This window comes from Mya arenaria, chromosome 1 (genome assembly GCF_026914265.1).
Source record: "Mya arenaria isolate MELC-2E11 chromosome 1, ASM2691426v1".
NCBI lineage: Eukaryota > Metazoa > Mollusca > Bivalvia > Myida > Myidae > Mya > Mya arenaria.
In genome coordinates this window covers 14,301,971-14,325,556 of record NC_069122.1, presented here as the reverse complement: position 1 = coordinate 14,325,556, position 23,586 = coordinate 14,301,971, and the positions used below count along the sequence as shown (strand labels likewise).

Below are 23,586 nucleotides of genomic sequence, written 5' to 3'. Positions count from 1 at the left end.
AATTAATTTCAGTAGTCGCCCAATAATGCATGCGAGCGAGAGATAAGCTGAATAACTTTAAAGTCACCGTCTGTCAAAGAAGTGATTACGTTTTGCCTCGAAACACTCGGTCCTATTATCTTCCAACAATCGATAATTGGCTAGTACTTGTATATGTTACCACGGACCTATAAACCGTGAGTTTACTTCGAATTTCACCTTGTTATCGGGAAATTACAAGAAACAGATTTCTGCGCGTTTCTCTCACCCATACATCCGTATATAAACATCTTAACGTTCAACTAAGAATAATATAACTGTCTTAATCCGCGTGTAAATGAAGGTTACTGTCCACTGTGTTAAGGGGTGAATGTGAAAAGGTTCTAAGTGACATTAAATAAACAAGCAGATAGAACATTTTCCCTTACACCCCTCGATAATCAATATGTAATGCACCAGTCAATTGTAACCACGGTCCCCCAGGTCCGGGGGTATCCCGGGGGTAGCGGGGGGAAATGGGTCGTGTTTTTACCTCTCAGGTGGCCCCACAATGTCGGGTAAATGCGGTGGTTTAGTCTTCGCGCCAAAAATAGCGGGCAATGGGCCTTATCAGGGTCCCTGGGGTGCGTGGGCATTTGGCAGAGATTTTACCAGCAGCTCGTTCCCGCAGACCGGGATTTTCACCCGAGCTTTGCTGGACCGAAAGTAAAAGTCCCCGCTATTCCCCGGCCATGGGGGATCCGTGGTTACAATTGACTGGTGCATAACGCATGAAGGTGTTCGTTTGTTGTTGATATAAAAACTTGAACAAAAGTATGGTGTGTATACAGTACAAAACAATTTCTCAAAACGTTAACTGTATAGTGTAGTGTGTAATAAAATAATGTCAACTTCAGCTCATAAAACAGAAAGAGTTTAAGCAATAACTTCAAAGACCGTTACCATAACAACGAAGCGACTTCCGGAACAGTACCATTTCTGTCATCATGCTTGTTAAGGTATTCCGCAAAACATTCCACTTTTCTTTCAACTGGATTATGATACATGTTAATCCCTTCAACATGATTTTCATCCATGTTTAAATGAATTAATTAACCTAAAATACTACTCACACACTAGGAGATTTCTACTTGTTGCTAGTATAAATTCGTGCTTACGATACTGGTAGTATAATATTGAATCAAATGATAAAACACAGGTTTTCGTTATCCGATAAGCAATAATCTTTAACTCGTAAAGTTAATTAACACTGCGCGAATGAAATGAGATATTTTACATGCAGCGTCACAACCTTATGTACAATGGTCTTTCATTTTCCGCGAAGCAATCACATATCCTGTTATATATGTAAGGAAACTCTCGCTGTTAAAAATCCTTCCCATAAGAAACAAACTGTTGAAACTGACAGGTCGCGATACCATCCTACTTTTTAGCCATGTTAGCAATACACGTATACATATAAACACCAATACAACAGTAACATCCTACAGCCAGCAACACATGTTCCTTAATATAGGCGTTCCATCTTTTAACCTGGCGTGAACTGTCTTGTTGTTTGGCCGAAGGGATATTGATGATCAATAGTCAATTTTCGAGAATATTCATATGCTACATCAATGAACTAATTGATTAACACCACCTGTTGTTGGAAATAGATAGACGATGCGGTGTTTAAAGTTCAGCATATTCATAAAAATGCGCTTCTATCGTACACAATTATTAGATTATTGATATTCATAATCCTTCCTCATCTCATGAATTATAAAATGATACACTAACGCATCCAAGAGCGATGCAGCCGCCCCCCCCCCCCCCCCAACAAAAAATAAATAAAGTAAAAAATAATCATCCAAGATTACTTTTTATTTCAATATAAGAAAAAAGTAATAAAATACGCTCAAAAATGCACCATTTCGGACTAGAATTTGTTAAAAGTTTCGTGGGGGAGTTCTCCATGACCGCCCTGCCAACTCTTTAAACCAAATATATTTCCATTCTGAGTGAGGGGCGCAAGATAAAAGGTTATGTACCCAAGTTTAGCCCCTATAGAATCGAATCATGGATCCACCCCTGAGCTATTTTATTAATCGACTTTTGTTTTTGTTAGATGTTCGTTAATGATGATTGATTGATGTTTATTCAGATTGAAACACACCAAATATAAACACAGTGTTTGTACTCAGACCGTAATAAAAAAATAGACTTTATGCTAAATGATGTTTCTTAAAGCTTAAACCCTAGTTTTATTCAACCCAAATATAAAACACCAACTCATACATCAAATACAAGTTTTCATTAAAATGCTTATAAAAAAAACTGGTACGGTTGACAACAGTTTCGTCGAAATTATTTGCATTTTTATCTGGCTTTATGATCTTTCATTCACAGCAATGTTTCCCGCTTTTTAAGGGGGGGGGGGGGGGGGGCAAAAAGGGATGATTTTGGAGAGATATAAATATGCCGAGAAAAGATAGCGCTTTTTTATATACACCTTCGAAAACTGATGTTTTATTGCTAAAGGTGTTACTCACGCTTTTAGTAAAATTAAATATTTGTCAGTTTACCAAACAATTGATATCTTTTCAATTGTGGGTTATTTTATAAAACTAAATTGAAGGGACTGGTGCCAAAATCAGCTGATTCTGGGACAAAAATAAAAAAAAATATGCAAAAACGGTTAATCTGTGAGAGTGCAGCTTTAAAAAAAAAATCACTAGCGTGGAACCTGGCATGAGCAGCCTTGCCTTACAACTTTCTAAACTATCTAAACCAGTTAAGGTTAATAGTTAAAGACTCAATTCGACTACCTAGATCACTCATTTGACACGGATCAGTGGCGGATCTTGTGTGGATGGGACACAATGGCCCGTGCTTACTCACCCCCTCCTCCCTCCACCCCTATTCCATTTGGCCGACAAATGACCCATACAAACATCTAATTATAACTTTAAATTGGCCCCTTTACAATAAAACGCTGATATGTGAATATATGTTTTCATAAGTATGTCAGCTTTTCAAGATATATATAAAGATCGTCTTGAAATAACAGTTTTGAGGGGTCTGACGCATCCCCCCGCCCCTCGCCCCCGTTATGCATTCCATGAGTCGCCACTACGGCCTAATTAAAGTATCACTAAGGGCAGTAAATCTAACATTACTATAGTTCTGCTGACGCATCATCGGTATTCTCCCTTTCTCGTACATACCGTTATGTTCGCAATGGGGGTAAATCTAACATTACTATAGTTCTGTTGACGCATCATCGGTATTCTCCCTTTCTCTTCCATACCATTATGTTCGCAAAGGGCAGTAAATATAACATTACTATAGTTTTGTTGACGCATCATCGTTATTCTCCCTTTCTCATAAAATGCGTTCGTATTACTTGGTGCAAATCATTCGGAGCTCCTCGGCCATTTTTTTCGAAAACAACCTCGGATGTATGCCGGTACATCAGTTGAAGTAGTTTGTATTTTTTTTAATAATGTCATTAATTATAAGTAGTGTTTTAGAGTTGTATTAATTGATCTTAGTATAATTGATTGCCAGTAAAGTGTATTATTGCAAAAATAATTAAGATTTCCAACAGTTAAAAGTCATTAAGTTTAACTCCAAATAAATCCCAGATTGTTTTCGATAAATATGGCCGAGGAGCTCCGAATGGGTGCAAATACATTCATTTACATGACCTAGCTTGTGTTTCTAAATTTAACATATCCCTTACCCCCCAAACCTACCACCTATAGTATGACACATTTGGCACGGCCTTATAAAGTGTTATCAAAGGGCAGTAGCTGCAGTAAATAAAACATTACTACAGTTTGTTTGATTCACCGTCCATATTCTCACTAATTCGTAAATACGTTTGTGTTAAATCGTAGAAATATACATATGTGGGTAAGTTTGACTTAATCTACACAACGACTAGGCGCTTTACGCAAATACGCAATTCCGTAAAGAAGTTTTTGTCATATCTAAAACCCCTAATTTGAAATAAAAACCGAAGGGGGTCAGGGGGTGAAGGCGTATCTTCTTTAATTAAAACACATCGAAGACCCCACCCTACCACCATGTTATGTTCGCAAAGGGCAGTAACTGGAACATTACTATAGTTTTGTTGATGCAACATCGGTTTTCTCCCTTACGAGAAACTTTAAAACGTACAGATAATCAGACTTATAAGTGCACTTGTCAATTGTCACCACGACCACCCCCACCCACCCACACCCTTTGTAAGTCCAGGGGTATACCGGGGATAGCCGGGGAAATGGGCCGTGTTTTTACCTTCGCGGTGGCCTCGCAGTTCAGGGTGAATACGGTAGATTTGTTTTCGCGCCCAAAATAGCGAGGAATGGGCCTTACCTAGGGTCTCTTGGGTGCGGGGGCATTAGGCGGGGATTTGACCTGCAGTTCGTCTCCACAGGGCGGGGGCTTTACCCGGACTCGGCTGAACGGAAAGTCAAAGTCACCGCTATTCCCCGGACTTGGGGGGAGTGGGTACAGTCAAAGTCCCCGCTATTCCTCGGACCTGGGGGCGTGGGTACAGTCAAAGTCCCCGCTATTCGCCAGACCTGGGGGCGTGGGTACAGTCAAAGTCCCCGCTATTCCCCGGACCTGGGGGGCGTGGGTACAGTCAAAGTCCCCGTTATTCGCCAGACCTGGGATCGTGGGTACAGTCAAAGTCCCCGCTATTCGCCAGACCTGGGGGCGTGGGTAAAGTCAAAGTCCCCGCTATTGCCCTGACCTGGGGGACGTGGGTACAGTCAAAGTCCCCGCTATTCTCTGGACCTGTTGGGCGCGGGTACAGTCAAAGTCCCCGCTATTTAACGGACCTGGGGGCGTGGGTACAGTCAAAGTCCCCGCTATTTACCGGACCTGGGTGTGTGGGTACAGTCAAAGTCCCCGCTATTGCCCGGACCTGGGGGCGTGGGTAATGTCAAAGTCTCCGATATGGCCCGGACCGGGTGGGGGGTACAGTCAAAGTCCCCGCCATTCCCCGGACCTGGGGGGCGTGGGTACAGTCAAAGTCCCCGCTATTCCCCGGACCTGGGGGGCGTGGGTACAGTCAAAGTCCCCGACATTGCCCGGACCGGGGGGGGGGGGGGTACAGTCAAAGTCCCCGCTATTCCCCGGACCTGGGGGGGTCGTGGGTACAGTCAAAGTCCCCGATTTGCCCGGACCTGGGGGCGTGGGTACAGTCAAAGTCCCCGATTTGCCCGGACCTGGGGGGCGTGGGTACAGTCAAAGTCCCCGCCAATCGCTAGACCTGGGGGTGTGGGTACAGTCAAAGTCCCCGCTATTGACCGGACCTGGGGGGCGTGGGTACAGTCAAAGTCACCGCTATTCGCAAGACCTGGGGGGCGTGGGTACAGTCAAAGTCCCCGACATTCGCTAGACCTGGGGGGCGTGGGTACAGTCAAAGTCCCCGCTATTGCCCGGACCTGGGGGGCGTGGGTACAGTCAAAGTCCCCGCTATTGACCGGACCTGGGGGGAGTGAGTACAGTCAAAGTCCCCGATATTGACCGGACCTGGGGGGCGTGGGTACAGTCAAAGTCCCCGATATTGCCCAGACCTGGGGGGCGTGGATACAGTCAAAGTCCCCGATATTGCCCGGACCGGGTGGGGGTGGGGTTGAATTGACTGGTGCATTAAGATGAAAAAATATTATATATAATGGATAAAAACATGTATAAATATAGTGAAAAGTATCTGATTTTACTGGTTTTACTTGACGATATGATGTAAAAATATATATATTGCAAACTTTTGTCATGGTTATATTTCATTCAGTGACTAGGTTACTAAAGGTATTACGTTTTGAACATCTGAAATGTTAACTTGCTGTTAGTTCTTTACGTATTTAAATAGCGTATCCGATTACACACGTCAAAGTTATAACAGGAATATATAATAAAACATCACAGTGTCTTATAAAGTACTTACGCAACACTGAACACAACGATTTTGAAAAATAAGAATATAATTTGTTTAAGCTAAGGCCAATATAAAATAATTGCTAGATTTTAAATCATTCTCTTTTTAAATTCGGTCGAGGGGGGGGGGGGGGGATGGTTACGTTTAATAATAGTTTGTTCTTCTTTTTTTTGAATGACTGTTTCACCAATGTTCCAATGTTTTCATACTCTTTCTTATTGCATATTTATGTTTTTCTTGACGAACCAAGGCCCCTATCGTAACAATTCACACCGTTTCAGGGGCGGCACAAAAAAATAAGGGACGGGCGGGGATGAAAAATCTAGCAATAAATGATAGTCGCCTAACAAAATGAATTTTAATAGATCGTTTATTTGATAACATGGCGTCCCAGATTTAAACACCCTAAGCAGATCAATGCGTTATCTGTTTAGTTTAAACGTATGTTTATTTAATGACACATGTTCAGTAGTTGTCACTCGAACTTGAAGGATTTAAAACGATAAGAGCAAAGAATGTTATCACTGCTATACGTCTTCTATTTTGTTTATTGACCCGTGACGTCATAATTAGTGATCTACATGACTAAGTTCAACGATTAACTATAAGTCGGTTATAGGTCTTGTATTACAAATTAAACAAACTTATTTCTGCAGTCACTGCTCCTCCCTTCGATTCAATTCGTTTAATTCGAAATGCATATTTATAACCTTTATATAACCACAAATGAAAAACTGTTTACGCAACAAGAGTGCAGTCATAATGTAGTTATGACGACGAGTTATTCATGACGTCATCACTACGTATTAGCCATGTACCAAAGGCACTTAGAAAAAAGTAATACTATGGGAACGTATTATGGCGATTTGTTGTGGATAAACTAGTTTTGATTTTATATCGGTTTCATGAACTGAGTATATGTTGTAACAGTTTCAAATATTACAATGAATTTTGAAAAAAAATGAAAATCCCTCCGGAGGCAGTTTCATCGTTTCGTTACATCCGAAAACTAATTCACTTTGAAAAACAACAACATGGCGAAAACACCATTTAGTTAAATCAGGCAGACAACCATCATTCAGAAATAATGGCAAATAAGGGTTAAACCATGATATTTAAACTGTACACAAAACCATGCATTTTTAATTTGTTACTTCAAGCAAAACTTTAAAAACACGTTTCAACACCGCCGAAACCTTTGAAACCCAAACTGAAACAAGTTAGGTACCAACAAACACACCCTCAACGAAACCACTCATGATCTGTAGACGAATACAATACCCCAAAGCACAACAAGAAAAACCAACAAACACACCCTCAATGACCCGCCTCATGATGTGTAGACGAATACAATACCCCAAAGCGCAACAAGAAAAACCAACAAACACACCCTCAATGGCCCCCCTCATGGTGTGTAGACGAATACAATACCCCAAAGCACAACAAGAAAAACCAACAAACACACCCTCAATGGCCCGCCTCATGATGTGTAGACGAATACAATACCCCAAAGCACATCAAGAAAAACCAACAAACACACCCTCAATGGCCCCCCTCATGGTGTGTAGACGAATACAATACCCCAAAGCGCAACAAGAAAAACCAACAAACACACCCTCAATGGCCCCCCTCATGGTGTGTAGACGAATACAATACCCCAAAGCGCAACAAGAAAAACCAACAAACACACCCTCAATGACCCGCCTCATGATGTGTAGACGAATACAATACCCCAAAGCGCAACAAGAAAAACCAACAAACACACCCTCAATGGCCGCCCTCATGATGTGTAGACGAATACAATACCCCAAAGCACATCAAGAAAAACCAACAAACACACCCTCAATGGCCCCCCTCATGATGTGTAGACGAATATAATACCCCAAAGAACATCAAGAAAAACAAACAAACACATTAACAGACGACAAAATGGACTATGGTCGCGAGCTATCAATATTATGTCGTATGGCATACAGTCGAATACTTTATAAAAAATACAAAATGTTCCTACGTGTGGTGGCGAGTGTGATTAAAAGATCCATTCTTCTCATGGTGATGGCTGTCAAACGCAGCGTTTCCGTGTGTAGACGTCCCTGGTGGAAGCGGTAGTGGCACTACGTCTTTCTGTGGTGTTTTGACGTCCATATGACCACCGTTCTGGCCTCGATGGTCGCTAGCAAACGAATTGTCCATAATAAACACAGCATTGTCAGTCCCAGTGGATGTTTGTGCCATATTTTCCTTCTCCGGGTGAAATTGTGTGTGTGTGTGTTCACTGCTTATGGTGATAAGCGGAGGTTTATAGCTTTGTGTAAGGACCACACTAAGTTCGGCTAAAGATAAGAGCATACCATTTCACCGATGTTTACGGTTTCACAAACTATTTCATACTCCCACGATCATAGTTGATATACTACTTCAAAAATACAATATTCCATGTTTTATGTAATTCATAAGCCACTGGTTTCCATCAAGATATATAATTTCCTTTTTTTAACAAATCTGCCATGTAAAAGTATAAGCTTCTATTCCGTTTTGTAACAATTTCATGACAGTGGGTGTCACATTGCAAATTCCGTTGTAACCCAGAAGTCATAAATCGAACGAGTTCCATCTTTTAACCTGTTTACATAGTCGTTTTATGGTCACCTGTGGCCGTATCCAATAACCGAATTCGATCCAAGAAGAATTTGAGTGTTTGGATTGAAGTGTAAAAAAAAACCTAGCCAATAGATGAAATGGAATCATTGGAGCATATCTAAGGTTAAAACATGTTTGTGACGTCATCCATTGTTCTTTTTGTACTCTATATGGGCTATCGGACTGCGTTCCATACTTCATTTCTACTTTAACTGCCCAATATTTGAAGAATGGACTGTCCAATACTTTAATAATGGACCGTCAGTGTTTAAATAATGGTCAAACAGTAGAAATAAAAGTATATCAAATTGTGTACAACTATGCACTCATTTGAAGAAAAATAACTTAAAAACCCCTTTTCATTAAAGCTCCACTCTCACAGATTGAACGTTTTGACAACTTTTATATATTTGTTTTCATGGAACGATCCAAATCAATGCGAAACTACATGGAAACCAGTCATATAAGACTGCTGACAAAAGATCAAAGAGCAGATTTTCATATTTAAGTTAAAAAATGATGTTTTATGTATTTTTCTTATTAACCGTTAGTGAGGTTTTAGCCACAAAACATTATTTTTTAAACGGAAATATGAAAATCTGCGATTTGATTTTTTGTCAGCAGTATGGTATTACTGGTTTGCAGATATTTACGCAAAAATTTGCTCATTCCAAGACAAAAAATAAATAAAAAAGTTGTCAAAACGGTAAATCTGTGAGAGTGCAGCATCAAGATTTTATTATAAAATACCATTTTTAGGTCGTACCAACTCAACGCCGATTGAAGATGTGACTGAGTTTTGTGCAGCCGTTAGGGAAAATGAACATGTTAATTTGTTATATGTCCCTTTAAGAGTAGAAAAAATAGTTTACGTATTAAGCGAATATTGCACAATGTTAACACATTTCGCTCTTGCTATATCAGTGTGTGTATACCACGTGATAAATTACGTCATATATGCTACGTCGGAAGGCAACAATTAAAGACTTAAATCAAAGATAACTTTTCTTTAACAACACCAATTTAAATAAAACAAAAGACAGTCTATGCCGCTTACAGAGTCCCGCCTTCGTGTTATTACAGAAGTTTGATAAGGTGATTAGTTCATCTAAACACTTCGACAAACCTGTTTTCTGAAATAACGTTTTGACAGTGCTCCGTCAGACGGCCGTATTGTGAAATGGTTTGTCGAAGTGTTTTAAAAAACTAAACTCTCGCGGGGCTCCGTAAGCGGCATAGACTGCGCTATATTTCATTTAAAATGGTGAAGAAAAAGTGAAGTTATCCTTGTTTAAAGTCTTCATCCGAAGCAAAATATTGCCTTCCGACGTTGCATTTATGACGCAATTTATCACGTGGTATACACACACTGTATATACATGTACCCGTAGAAGTCTAATTTAAATGATGTTTATTTTAAATACTAACAAAAAAACTATTTACAATTTATATGTATATACGCGCAAAATTATTTAGATTTGTCTAAGAGATTCACATGATAAGTATCTTTTCAATGGATGTGACAGTGTCCAATAAGTTGACAATACAGCGCCATGAAATTCATGATTTGGACCGCGTTGTTTACATGTTTTAAGAGTTAAGTGAAACGCCTCAAACTGTCCATTATGTCAGCGAAAAAAGCCTCGGCACTGCTTTTTACCCTAATACGACAATAATCCTAGCAGAGCTATTGAAACAAGAGATGTTTGTCAAACATTATGCCCCCCCCCCCCCCCCCCTGAGCGCCATGTTGTCAGGATTATATGGACAATTGAATGAAATATGCATTGACCGAAATGACAGCTGATTTGTTGCTGTTTTAAGATTATGACCATTAAAGTGTGAGGATAAAGTGTGTTATGACCGTCATGACCTTTGACTCTATGAACTCAAAATCCAGAGTCATTAGCTGGTCACCAGAAACCTAAATGTCAAGTTTGAGGGCCATGGGTGCAGGCATTGTCAAGTTATCAAAAGACAAGTTTTTTTCGTTCAAGGTCACTGTGACCTTGACCTTTGACCCGATGACCTCTTAAATCATAAGGGGTCATCTACAAGTCAGATGCAACTCCAAGTCAAGTTTGAAGGCCATGGGTTCAGGCATTGTTGAGTTATCACTCGGACAACCTTTTACCATTCAAGATCACTGTGACCTTGACCTTTGGCTCTATGAATCCTAAAATCAATAAGGGTGATCTACTGGTCAGGCTTAACATCCATGTCAAGTTTAATGATCGTAGGTTCAGGCATTGTCGAGATATCATTGGGGGAAGATTTGTTAACTTTTTTTGCATTAAAGGTTACTGTGACATTGACCTTGGCCTGATGACCCCCAAAGTCGATAGGGGTCATCTACTTGGCAGGCCCAAACTTCATGTCAAGTTTGATGACCATAGGTCCAAGAATTGTCGAGTTTGCTTTCAAGGTCACTGTGACCTTGACCTTTGACCCCTAAAATCAATAGGGGTCATCTACTGGTCAGGCCCAACCTCCATGTCAAGTTTGAGGGCCATGGGTGCAGGCATTGTTGAGTTATCACTTGGACAACCTTTTATCATTCAAGGTCACTGTGACCTTGACCTTTGGCCCAATGACCCCTAAAATTAATAGGGACAATCTTCTGGCCAGGCTCAACCTCCAAATCAAGTTTGAGGGCCATGGGTGCAGCCATTGTCAAGTTATCACTCGGATAACCTTTTACCATTCCAGGTCACTGTGACCTTGACCTTTGGCCCAATGACCCCTAAAATTAATAGGGACAATCTTCTGGCCAGGCTCAACCTCCAAATCAAGTTTGAGGGCCATGGGTGCAGCCATTGTCAAGTTATCACTCGGATAACCTTTTACCATTCCAGGTCACTGTGACCTTGACCTTTGGCCCAATGACCCCTTAAATCAATAGGGACCATCTTCTGGCCAGGACCAACCTCCAAGTCAAGTTTGAGGGCCATGGGTGCAGGCATTGTCGAGTTATCACTCGGACAATCTTTTACCATTCCAGGTCACTGTGACCTTGACCTTTGGCCAGATGACCCCCAAAAACATCGGGGTCGTGTCCTGGTCAGGCCAATTCTCCAAGTCAAGTTTGAGGGCCATGGGTGCGGGCATTGTTGAGTTATCAATCGGACAACCTTTTACCATTCAAGGTCACTGTGACCTTGACCTTTGGCCTGATGACCCCCAAAAACCATAGGGGTCATCTACTGGTCAGGCCCAACCTCCATGTCAAGTTTGAGGGCCATGGGTGCAAGCATTGTTGAGTTATCACTCGGACAAGCTTTAAAATTATATTACCATTAAAGGTCACTGTGACCTTGACCTTTGACCCGATGACCCCCAAAATCAATAGGGGTCATCTACTGGTCAGGCCCAACCTTCATGTGAAGTTTGATGACCATACGTCCAGGAATTGTTGAGTTATCACTCGGACAAGCTTTGGTCTACCGACGGACCGACCGACCGACCGACCGACCGACCGACATACCGACATGCCTGTGCAAAGCAATATACCCCTCTTCTTCGAAGGGGGGCATAAAAAGTGTCTTCGTAAGGTTGTAAGTTGACCGTGCACGAGAATTTCGAGTAATCCCACTAGCTGATACATTGTAATTAGAAAGGCCATGATAACAATCTAATGTTTATCTTAATGTGTATGTATCTGTTTATAAACATGTATTTATCTATTTATTAATGCATTTATTTGCTCACTAATATATGCAATTTATACCCTTGTCGTCGTTAAAGTCAGATACAGTTACTCGATTTTTCTTCAAAAGTGTCCTCTGACAGACGTAAGAAACCGTTTTGCTAGGACGAATACCAATTGTAAGAGGATACTTTTGAAGAAAAACTCGTACCGTGTCTATTACTTAGATAAGGAAAGGAATAATATTGACGGCTACTCCAGCATCTCTAGTCTTGTGTTTTCAAAGCATATCCGACAATATCTATATAAGGCCAATATAGATTAATTGTAAGTTATTCAATGATGCCGACATTTACAAACTACAGAGTCGTGGCAAAGGCATGAGTTGATGTAACATTAAAGATGCACTCTTACTCCCAAATAAGATTTAACACAATTAATACCATTGTTTTAATATTCCAAAATGGATGTATACATGTCGAAAACAATGGTTCTTATGAAGGATAGCGAGTTTAATTTGAAATAAATGTGCATAAAACACTGTATTTCCACCTTATGAGACTATTGTAGACCGCAGTAAATCTTTTAGCATTCACCAATCATTTAATATTTTTACGTTTTCTGTTATTAAATGCACAGTTACAATCTTGTTACTAGTAATTAATATTTTCCATAAATGCATTATTTAGTAAGTAGTTGAAGGTTTATCAGTCAAAATTGATATACATGTATGTATTGATGTTGATTAAGAGTGTCACTTTAACAAACAATGCAAACGCGTTTTCAAATATAGGGAAAATAATATAAACAGTGTATAATGTAACTAAAGCAATAAATTTCATCATGTTCTAAAAAATAACCACAATGAAATAGTTTCAGAATTTAACCATTATGCTTATCGATGTAAAACTTAAGCGCGCTGTATGGATTTGCGTTCATATGGACGCACGAAAAATAAAATCAATCCTTAAATAAACATGTTTTGTAAAATTGGCAAATATCCTTGGCGTGTTTGTTCACAAGCCATAGAACATATTAATCTTTAAGTATTGTGCTAACAAATATACCATTAGGTTCCTATGTACTTAAGTTCGGAAGTTAATATAAACGTTTTTCGGCTTCCGAGTCATTAAATGCAATCTGAGCACCTCGACCACTTTCCTTCGATTATCATTATTATTATAATTATTATTTTTATTAATATTGTTATTATTATTATAAGTATTATTATAAAAAATATAATAATTATTATTATTATTATTATTATTATTATTATTATTATTATTATTATTATTATTATTTTTAATATCATCATCATCATCATCATCATCATCATCATCATAATCATCATCATCATCATCATCATCATCATCATTATTATAATTATTATTATTATAATTATTATTATTATTATTATCATTATTATTATTTTTATTATTACTATTATTATTATTACATTATTATTATTTTTATTATTATTACTATAATTATTATTATAATTATTAACTTAATGAACTGCTTTTAGTTATGCATCGTCATACATCCGTGACTCGTCGTATGGCGAAGATGGCCGAGGTGTTCCAATTGCAAGAAACGGAGCGGTTGGGCAGGACAACTTAAAAGCTGCACTCTCACAGATTCATCGTTTTGGCATTTTTTAAAATTATTTTTCCTTAAATGAGCCAATTTTGGCGTAAATGTCTTGGAAAACAGTGATATAAAACTGCTGCCAAAATATCAGATGACATTTTATCATATTTAGGATCGATGTTTAATGTTTTATGGCTAAAGGCGTAACTAACGCTTGAAGAAAGATGAAATTTAGGCAGGGTACCAAACAATTGCGATCAGTTCTATTGTGAGTTATCTAATATTATTGAATTGAAGGCATTGTTGTCCATATCAGCCGATTCTTAGACAAATATGTATAAAAATGTCAAAACTGACAATCTGTGAGAGTGCAGCTTTAAAGACCTAGTTTAATCCTTCTATGAGTGACCCCCCTCCCCCCAAACCGTGTATTTGTACACAACCTCTGTGCATTGATCTTAATCTAATTGCCTAATTGTCTTATCATATCTCTGATCTGAATATCCTGCTGTGCAGTTTTAGAGGTTTTATCTACTGAAATGGACCCTAAATGGCCCTGAGCCTATAAACGAATGAAACAGAAAATTGACTCCTACTGTGACACCAATACAATAAGCTGGAGATGCACAGCAGGGGATTGTCATGCCAAACATTCCTTTAACTAGGCCTTTAAGGCATAATCATTTCTGTTTTATCTTTGTTTCTATTTAAAATTTATAGTAATGTCCTAAATAAAATCACAAATGGCTAGTAATAATACAACTAATCCAAATTGATCCTTTTATTTTTTCGAAAACGGCGGGGGGCAAATGTCCGCCATGGTCCAAAAGGGGGGCAAACATCCGGGGGGGCAAATGTCCGTTTACCGCGGTATGTCCAGTTAAACATATCTGCTTTGTGAATTACTAGTAGTTAAATGGAGAATAATGGTTTAAGGGCAATCTGCAAGTGATGCTTATATACAGAGAGCTACTTAAAGGTCACCAAGATGTTTATAGCAAGTCTGAAGACCGTCCAAACGATTTATTTATAATGTTCGGATAAGGTTCTTATGTTCACGGTCACTGTGAAATTGACCTGCTGACCTCAAATTCAATAGCGACTCATCTACCTGTTATGCCCAACGCCCCTACTAAGTTTGATACCGCAGGGCCAAGCATGATATGGGTATCAATCGGAGAAGCTTTTTTGTGTTCAATGTCACTGCAACCTAGCTATAGGTCTGTGACATACTGACCCCGAATAACCAACGACCCTACCAAGTTGAAGGACCTTAGACCCCACATATTTCTATTAAACAATCGGGCAATGTTTTGACAAAATAATAGTTCACAAAAATGCGTACGTATTGTCAGGCCACGTGAGCTACGTACATCTGTCCGTTTTTGCGATTTTGGAAAAGACATAAATAAACATTTATAATAAAAACAAATCAAAAGGTCCTACGTGTAATTATATTTGTGGTGACCAACCCCATGCTTCTCATGATGTTGATCGTCAAACGCAGGGTTCTGATGTGTCGGCGTCCCTTGTTCATGTGGAATTGGCACTAAACCATTCTTTGCAGTTTTCGCGGCGTCCCCTGGCCAACCATTCTTGGTACTATCAGCAAACGAATTGTCCGTAACAAACACAGCATTGTCTGTTCCTGTGTCTGTTTGCGCCATATTTTCCTTTCCCGGGTGAGCTTTATTCACTACGGAAGCCAGTATTCCTAAGTAAGTGATCACCAGTTATGATGATAAGGGAGGTTTTATGAAAGCTATGTGTCCTTCTACGCCCTGTCAACCATTTAGTTCCTCTTGAGATAAGACCAGAAAAGTCAACATATCGATGTAAATAGTATACAACTTTAAAACAGTCTTCAATACATCAACAAATTCATGAATAACTGGATCATTTACGTGTCTTTAAACTGTTTCACTTTCAATATTTGAACAACTTCAGCCTGTATGCCCTTAGATAACATTGTGCACAATTCCTTTATATAACAATAACAATAAATCGAACGAGTTCTACCTTTTAACCTCCAATATTTATGGGTCCGTGAAGTCACATATCCGTTTCAGTTAAAGGTATTTTATTTCAGACAGGGTGACATCATATCGGATTTCTAGTCGTATGGTCATAAATTTCATCATATCCAATGACACCGTTCCAGAATTTACCCATAATCTAGAACATCAAGAAACGGCACTTCTGTTATTAAATAACGGCTTACAATGTCTGCTAGAGGGTTAGATTCTGTTTATATGTCAGGCATATCCACAAGGAGTTTTGCTTATAACTTATTTAAAGATGCACTCTTACTCCAAGATAAGATTTACCACAATTAATAATATTGTTTTAATGTTAAAAAAAGGATGAATAAATGTCGAGAACAATGGTTCTTATGAAGGATACCGAGTTTAATTTGAAAGAAATGAGCAAACAACATGGTATTTCCACCTTATGAGACCACAGTTACTCTTTTAGCAGGCACCAATCATTTAATATTGTTGCGCTTTCTACTATTAAATACACGGTTACAATCTTGTCATCAGTAATTAATGTTTTCCATAAGTGCATTATTAATTAAGTACTAGTAGTTAAATGTTTATCAGACATAATTGATGTTTGTTATACATGTTTATGTATGGATTTTGAATGAGAGTGTCACTTTAATATTGCTGGGTATAAACTGCGCTATAACACTGGATTTCAGTTTCTGCTTATAACATTTAATCATTGTGGTGCTATGTTTAATAACCCATGTTTTACTAGAACAACCTGGCAATCAGTTTAGTCTTGAGTGTAATATATAGTATATTGTATATCTTCCCACCCCAGAAGTAGATACAAAAAAATGACCATGCTGGAAAGAAGATAGAAAAAAATACTCACATGGAACTACTTTTTGCAATGCGCTCAAAGGGGTTCCACCGAAAATATACATTTTTACTATATTTTGTTTAACTGAAATGGGAGAAAAAGAACGTACCATGGCCGATCGTGAATGATTTGTTTTGCGCAACCCATCGCGCAGGTTGTTCACAGGAAACTCGTTAAACCTCGTTTTCGCAAAAAAACCTACGCTCGTTTCGGATGAACCTAGCTAACAACACTCACAGCCATGGTATATACTAATACACTGTAATAGTTTGATATTTACAGATAATAAACATCATCGATTGACAGAAGTTATGTTCATAATGATACTGAGTGTTGCACTCGAAACAAACTGCATGAATTTATTATAATTTACTTTTTGAAACGTCTCGTAAAAAACAGTGTTATTATTTGCTTTATCGATAAAATCATTGACATATTTGTCTACTAGCTACATAACAAAATTATGTCAATTATGATGTCAAAACAATCAGGATATCCTTTATTATTAAAAGGCCGAAACAATGTATGTTGACACACAATTTGACTCTGGTGAGCCTGCCTTATGTTAACGAACAACTCGGCTATGGTTGGCCTGCCTTATGTTAACGAACAACTCGGCTATGGTTGGCCTGCCTTATGTTAACGAACAACTCGGCTATGGTTGGCCTGCCTTATGTTAACGAACAACTCGGCTATGATTGGCCTGCCTTATGTTAACGAACAACTCGGCTATGGTTGGCCTGCCTTATGTTAACGAACAACTCGGCTATGGTTGGCCTGCCTTATGTTAACGAACAACTCGGCTATGGTTGGCCTGCCTTATGTTTACGAACAACTCGGTAATGGTGGGCCTGCCTCATGTTTTCAAACAACTCGGCTATGGTGGGCCTGCCTCATGTTAACGAACAACTCGGCTATGGTGGGCCTGTCTCATGTTAACGAACAACTCGGCTATGGTTGGCCTGCCTTATGTTAACGAACAACTCGGCTATGGTTGGCCTGCCTTATGTTAACGAACAACTCGGCTATGGTTGGCCTGCCTTATGTTAACGAACAACTCGGCTATGGTTGGCCTGCCTTATGTTAACGAACAACTCGGCTATGATTGGCCTGCCTTATGTTAACGAACAACTCGGCTATGGTTGGCCTGCCTTATGTTAACGAACAACTCGGCTATGGTTGGCCTGCCTTATGTTAACGAACAACTCGGCTATGGTTGGCCTGCCTTATGTTTACGAACAACTCGGCAATGGTGGGCCTGCCTCATGTTTTCAAACAACTCGGCTATGGTGGGCCTGCCTCATGTTAACGAACAGTTCGGCTATGGTGGGCCTGTCTCATGTTAACGAACAACTCGGCTATGGTGGGCCTGCCTCATGTTTTCAAACAACTTGGCTATGGTGGGCCTGCCTCATGTTAACGAACAACTCGGCTATGGTGGGCCTGCCTCATGTTTTCAAACAACTTGGCTATGGTGGGCCTGCCTCATGTTAACGAACAACTTGGCTATGGTGGGCCTGCCTTATGTTTACGAACAACTCGGCTATGGTGGGCCTGCCTCATGTTTTCAAACAACTTGGCTATGGTGGGCCTGCCTCATGTTAACGAACAACTCGGCTATGGTGGGCCTGCCTCATGTTAACGAACAACTCGGCTATGGTGAGCCTGCCTTATGTTAACGAACAACTCGGCTATGGTAGGCCTGTCTCATGTTAACGAACATTTCGGCTATGGTGGGTCTGCCTCATGTTTACGAACAACTCGGCTATGGTGAGCCTGCCTCATGTTAACGAACAGTTCGGCTATGGTGGGCCTGCCTCATGTTAACGAACAACTCGGCTATGGTTGGCCTGCTTCATGTTAACGAACAGTTCGGCTATGATGGGTCTGCCTCATGTTAACGAACAGTTCGGCTATGGTGGGCCTGCCTCATGTTAACGAACAGTTCGGCTATGATGGGCCTGCCTCATATGCTCATGTTTTTTTTATAATACGGGAACGTAAACTCTCCAGATTGCGGACGAGTTCATAGCTGTGTCATTTAACGAATAAAGAACAATATTTGAGCAACCGCCAAACGCCACATGCAATAAAACAGCATTGTCATTTTGCGAACATATTAAAGAACTGCGCAAAGGACGATATTTGAGCGCCATAAAGCAGACGAATTTTTTTATTGAAATTGGACTCCATTTTATAAAATGTTTAAAACATGGAACGGGTTTATATTTTTATATAACCATGGAAAAGTGATTAGCTAAGCATAATGACATGAAATCTTAAACCGAGTTACATCAATTTAAGACCAGAAATAGAAATAATTATCATAATACTCCAAACTTTCATAAGCCATTCTAAAATAACAATGTTATCTTAAAGAGACTCGCCCATTTGTATGTAAAATGCACCTTTTTGTATGACAAATGAATTGTGGCTGATCATTAGGAGTGTTAAAACTAAGATACTGACGGCCGAATCCCTTCAGCAAATGTTGATATATGCTCGAATATTGTCTTTGAAGTCCACTATTTTGAATAGCTTTAGTAACGCTTTCTAACCAAAGGCTTAAAGGTTAAGTGATCCTTATGTTTGTGTATGAGTCCCTGTGGGCGTTTGGTTTTAATCTCAGTTGTCTAATTCTTCACTGACTGTGCAGCCGTGGGTACGATCCAAGCTAAACCCAGAATATTATTTTATACTTGAAGTGTATTTTTTCTCAAGTTGCTGTATCAAAGAGTTAAATAAATATAATATTGTTATAGCGTTTTTAGATGTATAACCTGGAAAAAATATATTCAAAAAAGTTTTATATGTTTATAATTAGTTCCCCCCCCCCCCCCCATTTAGAAATTTCTGGACCGTCACTGATTGTTATAGTGTTTTACCATATATATTGATATCGACTTATGATGTTGTAATTGTGACAAAACATGAGCGAGTCCCTTTAAGGACAAACATGTTCTCTTATACTTAATATTTTTTATTTAGGTATTCATATTCGAACAGTGTAAAATTAAACGTTTAGTATTATTAAGAGAAGAGATAGCTTAATTTAAAAGGTATTTTTCTACTTCTCAAATTGCATTCACTGCATCATCATTATCATCATCACCACAACCACCACCACAACAACCACCAACACCACTATCACCACCACCATCACCACCACCACTACCACCACCACCACCATCACCACCACCATCCCCACCACCACCACCACCTCCACGACAAGCACCAGAACCACCATCACCACCACCATCACCATAACCACTACCACCACCACCATCACCACCACCATCACCACCACCATCCCCACCACCACCACCACCTCCACGACAAGCAACAGAACCACCATCACCACCACCATCATCATCACCACCCCCACCACCACCACCACCACCCCCACACCCACCATCACCACCACTATCACAACCACCACCGCCATCACCACAACCACCATCATCACCCTCACCACCACCACCACCACCACCACCACCATTGCCATCACCACCACCACCCTCACAATCACCACCACCATCACCACCACCACCACCCCCACCATCACCACCACCATTAACACCACCACCATCAACACCACCATTTAGTGTGATCTACTATCGTCTCATAATGTAAAATACCATGATTTTTTGCACCTTTCTTTCAAATTAAACTCGGTATCCTTCATAAGAACCATTGTTTTCGACATTTATTCATCCTTTTTGGTAAAGTAAGACTATCGTCTTTATTGTGGTACATTTCATTTGGGAATAAAAGTGCATCTTTAGAGCTGCACTCTCACAGATTAACCGATACGACAACTGTTTATGTTTTTTTGTCTCAGAATCAGCTAATTTTGACATCATTGCATTCAAATCAGTCATATATGATAACATAATATTATAATAGTACAGATCTCTATTGTTTCGAAAACTGCCGATTTTTTAAGCGTTAGTAACACTTTTAGCCATAAAACCTAATTTTTCGAGCGTAAATTTTAAAAACTGCAATTTGATTTTATTATCAGCAGTGTTATATCACCGTTTTTCAGACATGTACGCACAATTTGTCTCATTCAAAGACAAAAAAAGTTGTCAAAACAGTCCATCTGTGAGAAAGCAGCTTTAAGTCCCTTATAACAAGATTAAGCTAAGCTAACTATTTGTTTGTATAATTTCCTTGATTCTCTCATTTAAAAAAAGCTTTTAGCCCATTTCAGAAAGCAAGCTTAAAGATAATCCTTATAAACCATTTTTTTATATTTGAAATCGAGCAATGTATTTATCTAAATTATACTAGGGATTTAAGCCTGTTATACTTTATAACTTTCGAGAAATTGGGGAAGAAGTTATTCTCCGTCTTCCATTATCATAAGTGCACATACTTTTATTTCCAAAGACTGATTTTGAAATATAACTAATAACACGTGGGAAAGAAACGGTATTCCATAAACGCATTAACATGTAAAGCGACTATGCTAAAGGGAGACGATTCAAACACCGTATCACTTTAACTAAACAATGTTTTTACTTCCCCTAAATCAATCCAATTCTCTTCATGGAGTTTTTGATCAACATCAACAATTAAAACCAATATTGAATACCAGTCCTGATGTTGAGGAAATTAATTTGATTTCAAACATTATTTGATGAATTAAATCATAGTGATAATTCATTTGAACCAAAGGAAAAGTTTTCCACGTCCTTTCTATCATCATAATCTTATATACAGTCGAAGCCCGTTGGCTCGAACTCGCTAGGCTCAAATTCCTCGTTGGCTCGAACTCGCTAGGCTCGAATTCCTCGTTGGCTCGAACTAGAGAAAAGGACTGATTTCTTTATACTGAAGGATAACATTCCTGCTTGGCTCGATTTTCCCAAAGCTTCACGTATTTTCGCAGTTCCCTGGGAGTTCGAGCGAACGGGGTTTTAGTGCATAAGCAAATGTTACCAATATCAGAATATTTCAAAATGCTTTAAAATAACTTAAGTCCAAAAGTAGCATACGTATTGCAGGTCCCATTGTATCAAATGTTTGTGGGACGGTGTATTATTAGTAATAATGCATATATCTTAAAATAATTACAACTATTATTTCGTTGCTGTATCATAATTACAATTGTCAAAACACAACTTGTTATTAATTTTAGAAATAACAAGAAAAAGTGAGCGATTAGCCAAATTTGTATCCACCGGCGGCTTGAATCGACGCTCAACAGAGTTAAAGTTATTTCATTTGTTTTAGAGTTCAATATTTTAAATAACGTGTACAATACTTGTTTTATTTAACATATACTATTGAAGCCAGGCGCGTAGCTAGGGCCAATTTGGGATTACGCAAATCGATGGCTGACCCCCCATTCGTTTTTTATTTCAAATTCGGGGAATTGGGCATGACAAAAACTTCGACCTGTCAATATCACATTAAGCAACTGCGTATTTGCGTACATTCAGCTACGCGCCTGAAAGCGTATACATATATGTAAACTTTCATTTCTCATATATATGATAGGCAGATTCATATAGATAGTGACCGACGTCCTTTCTTAATCTTTTAAAAAAAATGTGTTCTATGTAGTTGGCGTTTACCCTGTGCCATTAAATGGGGTTTATGTTTAAACTTTCGACAACTGAGCTTGCTTCTATAGTTTTTCATATAAATACTGAAATCGATATATTTCAAAACACATAATCAGAAAATGAAGGATTACAATCAATCACCACAACATATAAACCCTACTTGTAAAACGCCTTTTGTCGTTGCTCATGGGACGTCTGTGACCTAAAGCTAGGCCTACGGTTCTCCCCATCCGTCTTATCTGACCCGAATGTAACCGTTTGCCCGCCGTTTAAAGCGTTTGTTGGTCCCGATCGCTGATAAGAGGCGCTTGACCATGTTTGACCGGAAGTTGATCTTGAAAGAAGCGGCTCTTGTTCATCGCTCATTTTTGCGAGTTTTGAACAAATTAAACACAGAATGAAATAATTTCACGTTCGTCGAAGAAATTGTCAATTACAGTTGTCTTCAAACGGTTAGGACGAGACTGTATCAGTCGGTGGAATAAGCCGTCACACTTTTTGGAATAATCTGTGGCACGTTTTTGATATATCAGAAATAACTAACTTTTTCGTACACCAATACAACTGAAAGTTATTTATCCGATTTGTGTTTTTTTATCATTTACATGTATGGTGTTGTATAAGGTATAATTTAAAATCTTAGATGAAAACATTCAAAAGTTTTCATTTAAACACATCCTGAATCTTTTTAACAAAGTTTGATCCTATTATTCTTTATACAAAATTCAAAATAATATCCCATTTTCTTCACAAAGCATACTATCATTTTGTTTATATTATATAACTTTAAAAAGTAAAATCAAATTTATATTTAATTCTCATTCAAAACACATCTCAAACGCGATTAACATGTTTAAATTCAAATCAATTCAAATTCAATATAATATCCGAGCCTTATATAAAAGCATATTATCTATTTGGCTAACTTGTAAAAGTTGAAAATGTATGAAGTAAAAGTTTATATCCACACTAAATGTATCCGCTAAAAAGTGATAGTTAATAACCTCCAATTAAATCATACTGATTAGATCTTAATGATACCAGGTACATATGAAACTAAATTAGACTTTATCTTCTTTATTATCTATATCACGCCTGCATAAAGAATGACGCGACGCAATTGGTCCAGAACTGGTCACGCGGTGACCCCATATTTTGTCACTTATTTGTATATCGTTCCAAAAGGGCCTCTTTTTTCCGATTCTGATGAACAAAAAACATTTGCTATAAATTGACCAATGTAAAAACAGTTTGCCAACGTGATAAATATACGTCACCGGTTTGTAGTTGACCATATATGGGATATACGGGACGCTTACACCTACTAACCTCTTTACTTGTATTATCAT

The 23,586-nt window shown here is 38.8% G+C and overlaps 1 protein-coding gene across 4 annotated transcripts in view; it reads right to left on the bottom strand.

Annotated features, from left to right (window-relative positions):
* LOC128238310 (protein white-like) overlaps nucleotides 1-23,173 on the bottom strand; it is a 41,869-nt gene extending 18,696 nt beyond the window's left edge. The window contains exon 1 of one of the 4 annotated variants that reach the window (XM_052954120.1): nucleotides 22,398-23,173. In XM_052954120.1, the coding sequence (XP_052810080.1) occupies nucleotides 22,398-22,603 (206 nt within the window). In that variant the 5' untranslated portion in view covers nucleotides 22,604-23,173. Of the gene's footprint in view, nucleotides 1-921; nucleotides 1,452-7,925; nucleotides 8,309-15,236; nucleotides 15,748-22,397 lie in introns of those variants that run through there. The other 3 variants (XM_052954111.1, XM_052954103.1, XM_052954130.1) reach the window with 3 other exon arrangements.
* Between the last annotated feature and the right edge of the window lie 413 nt (nucleotides 23,174-23,586).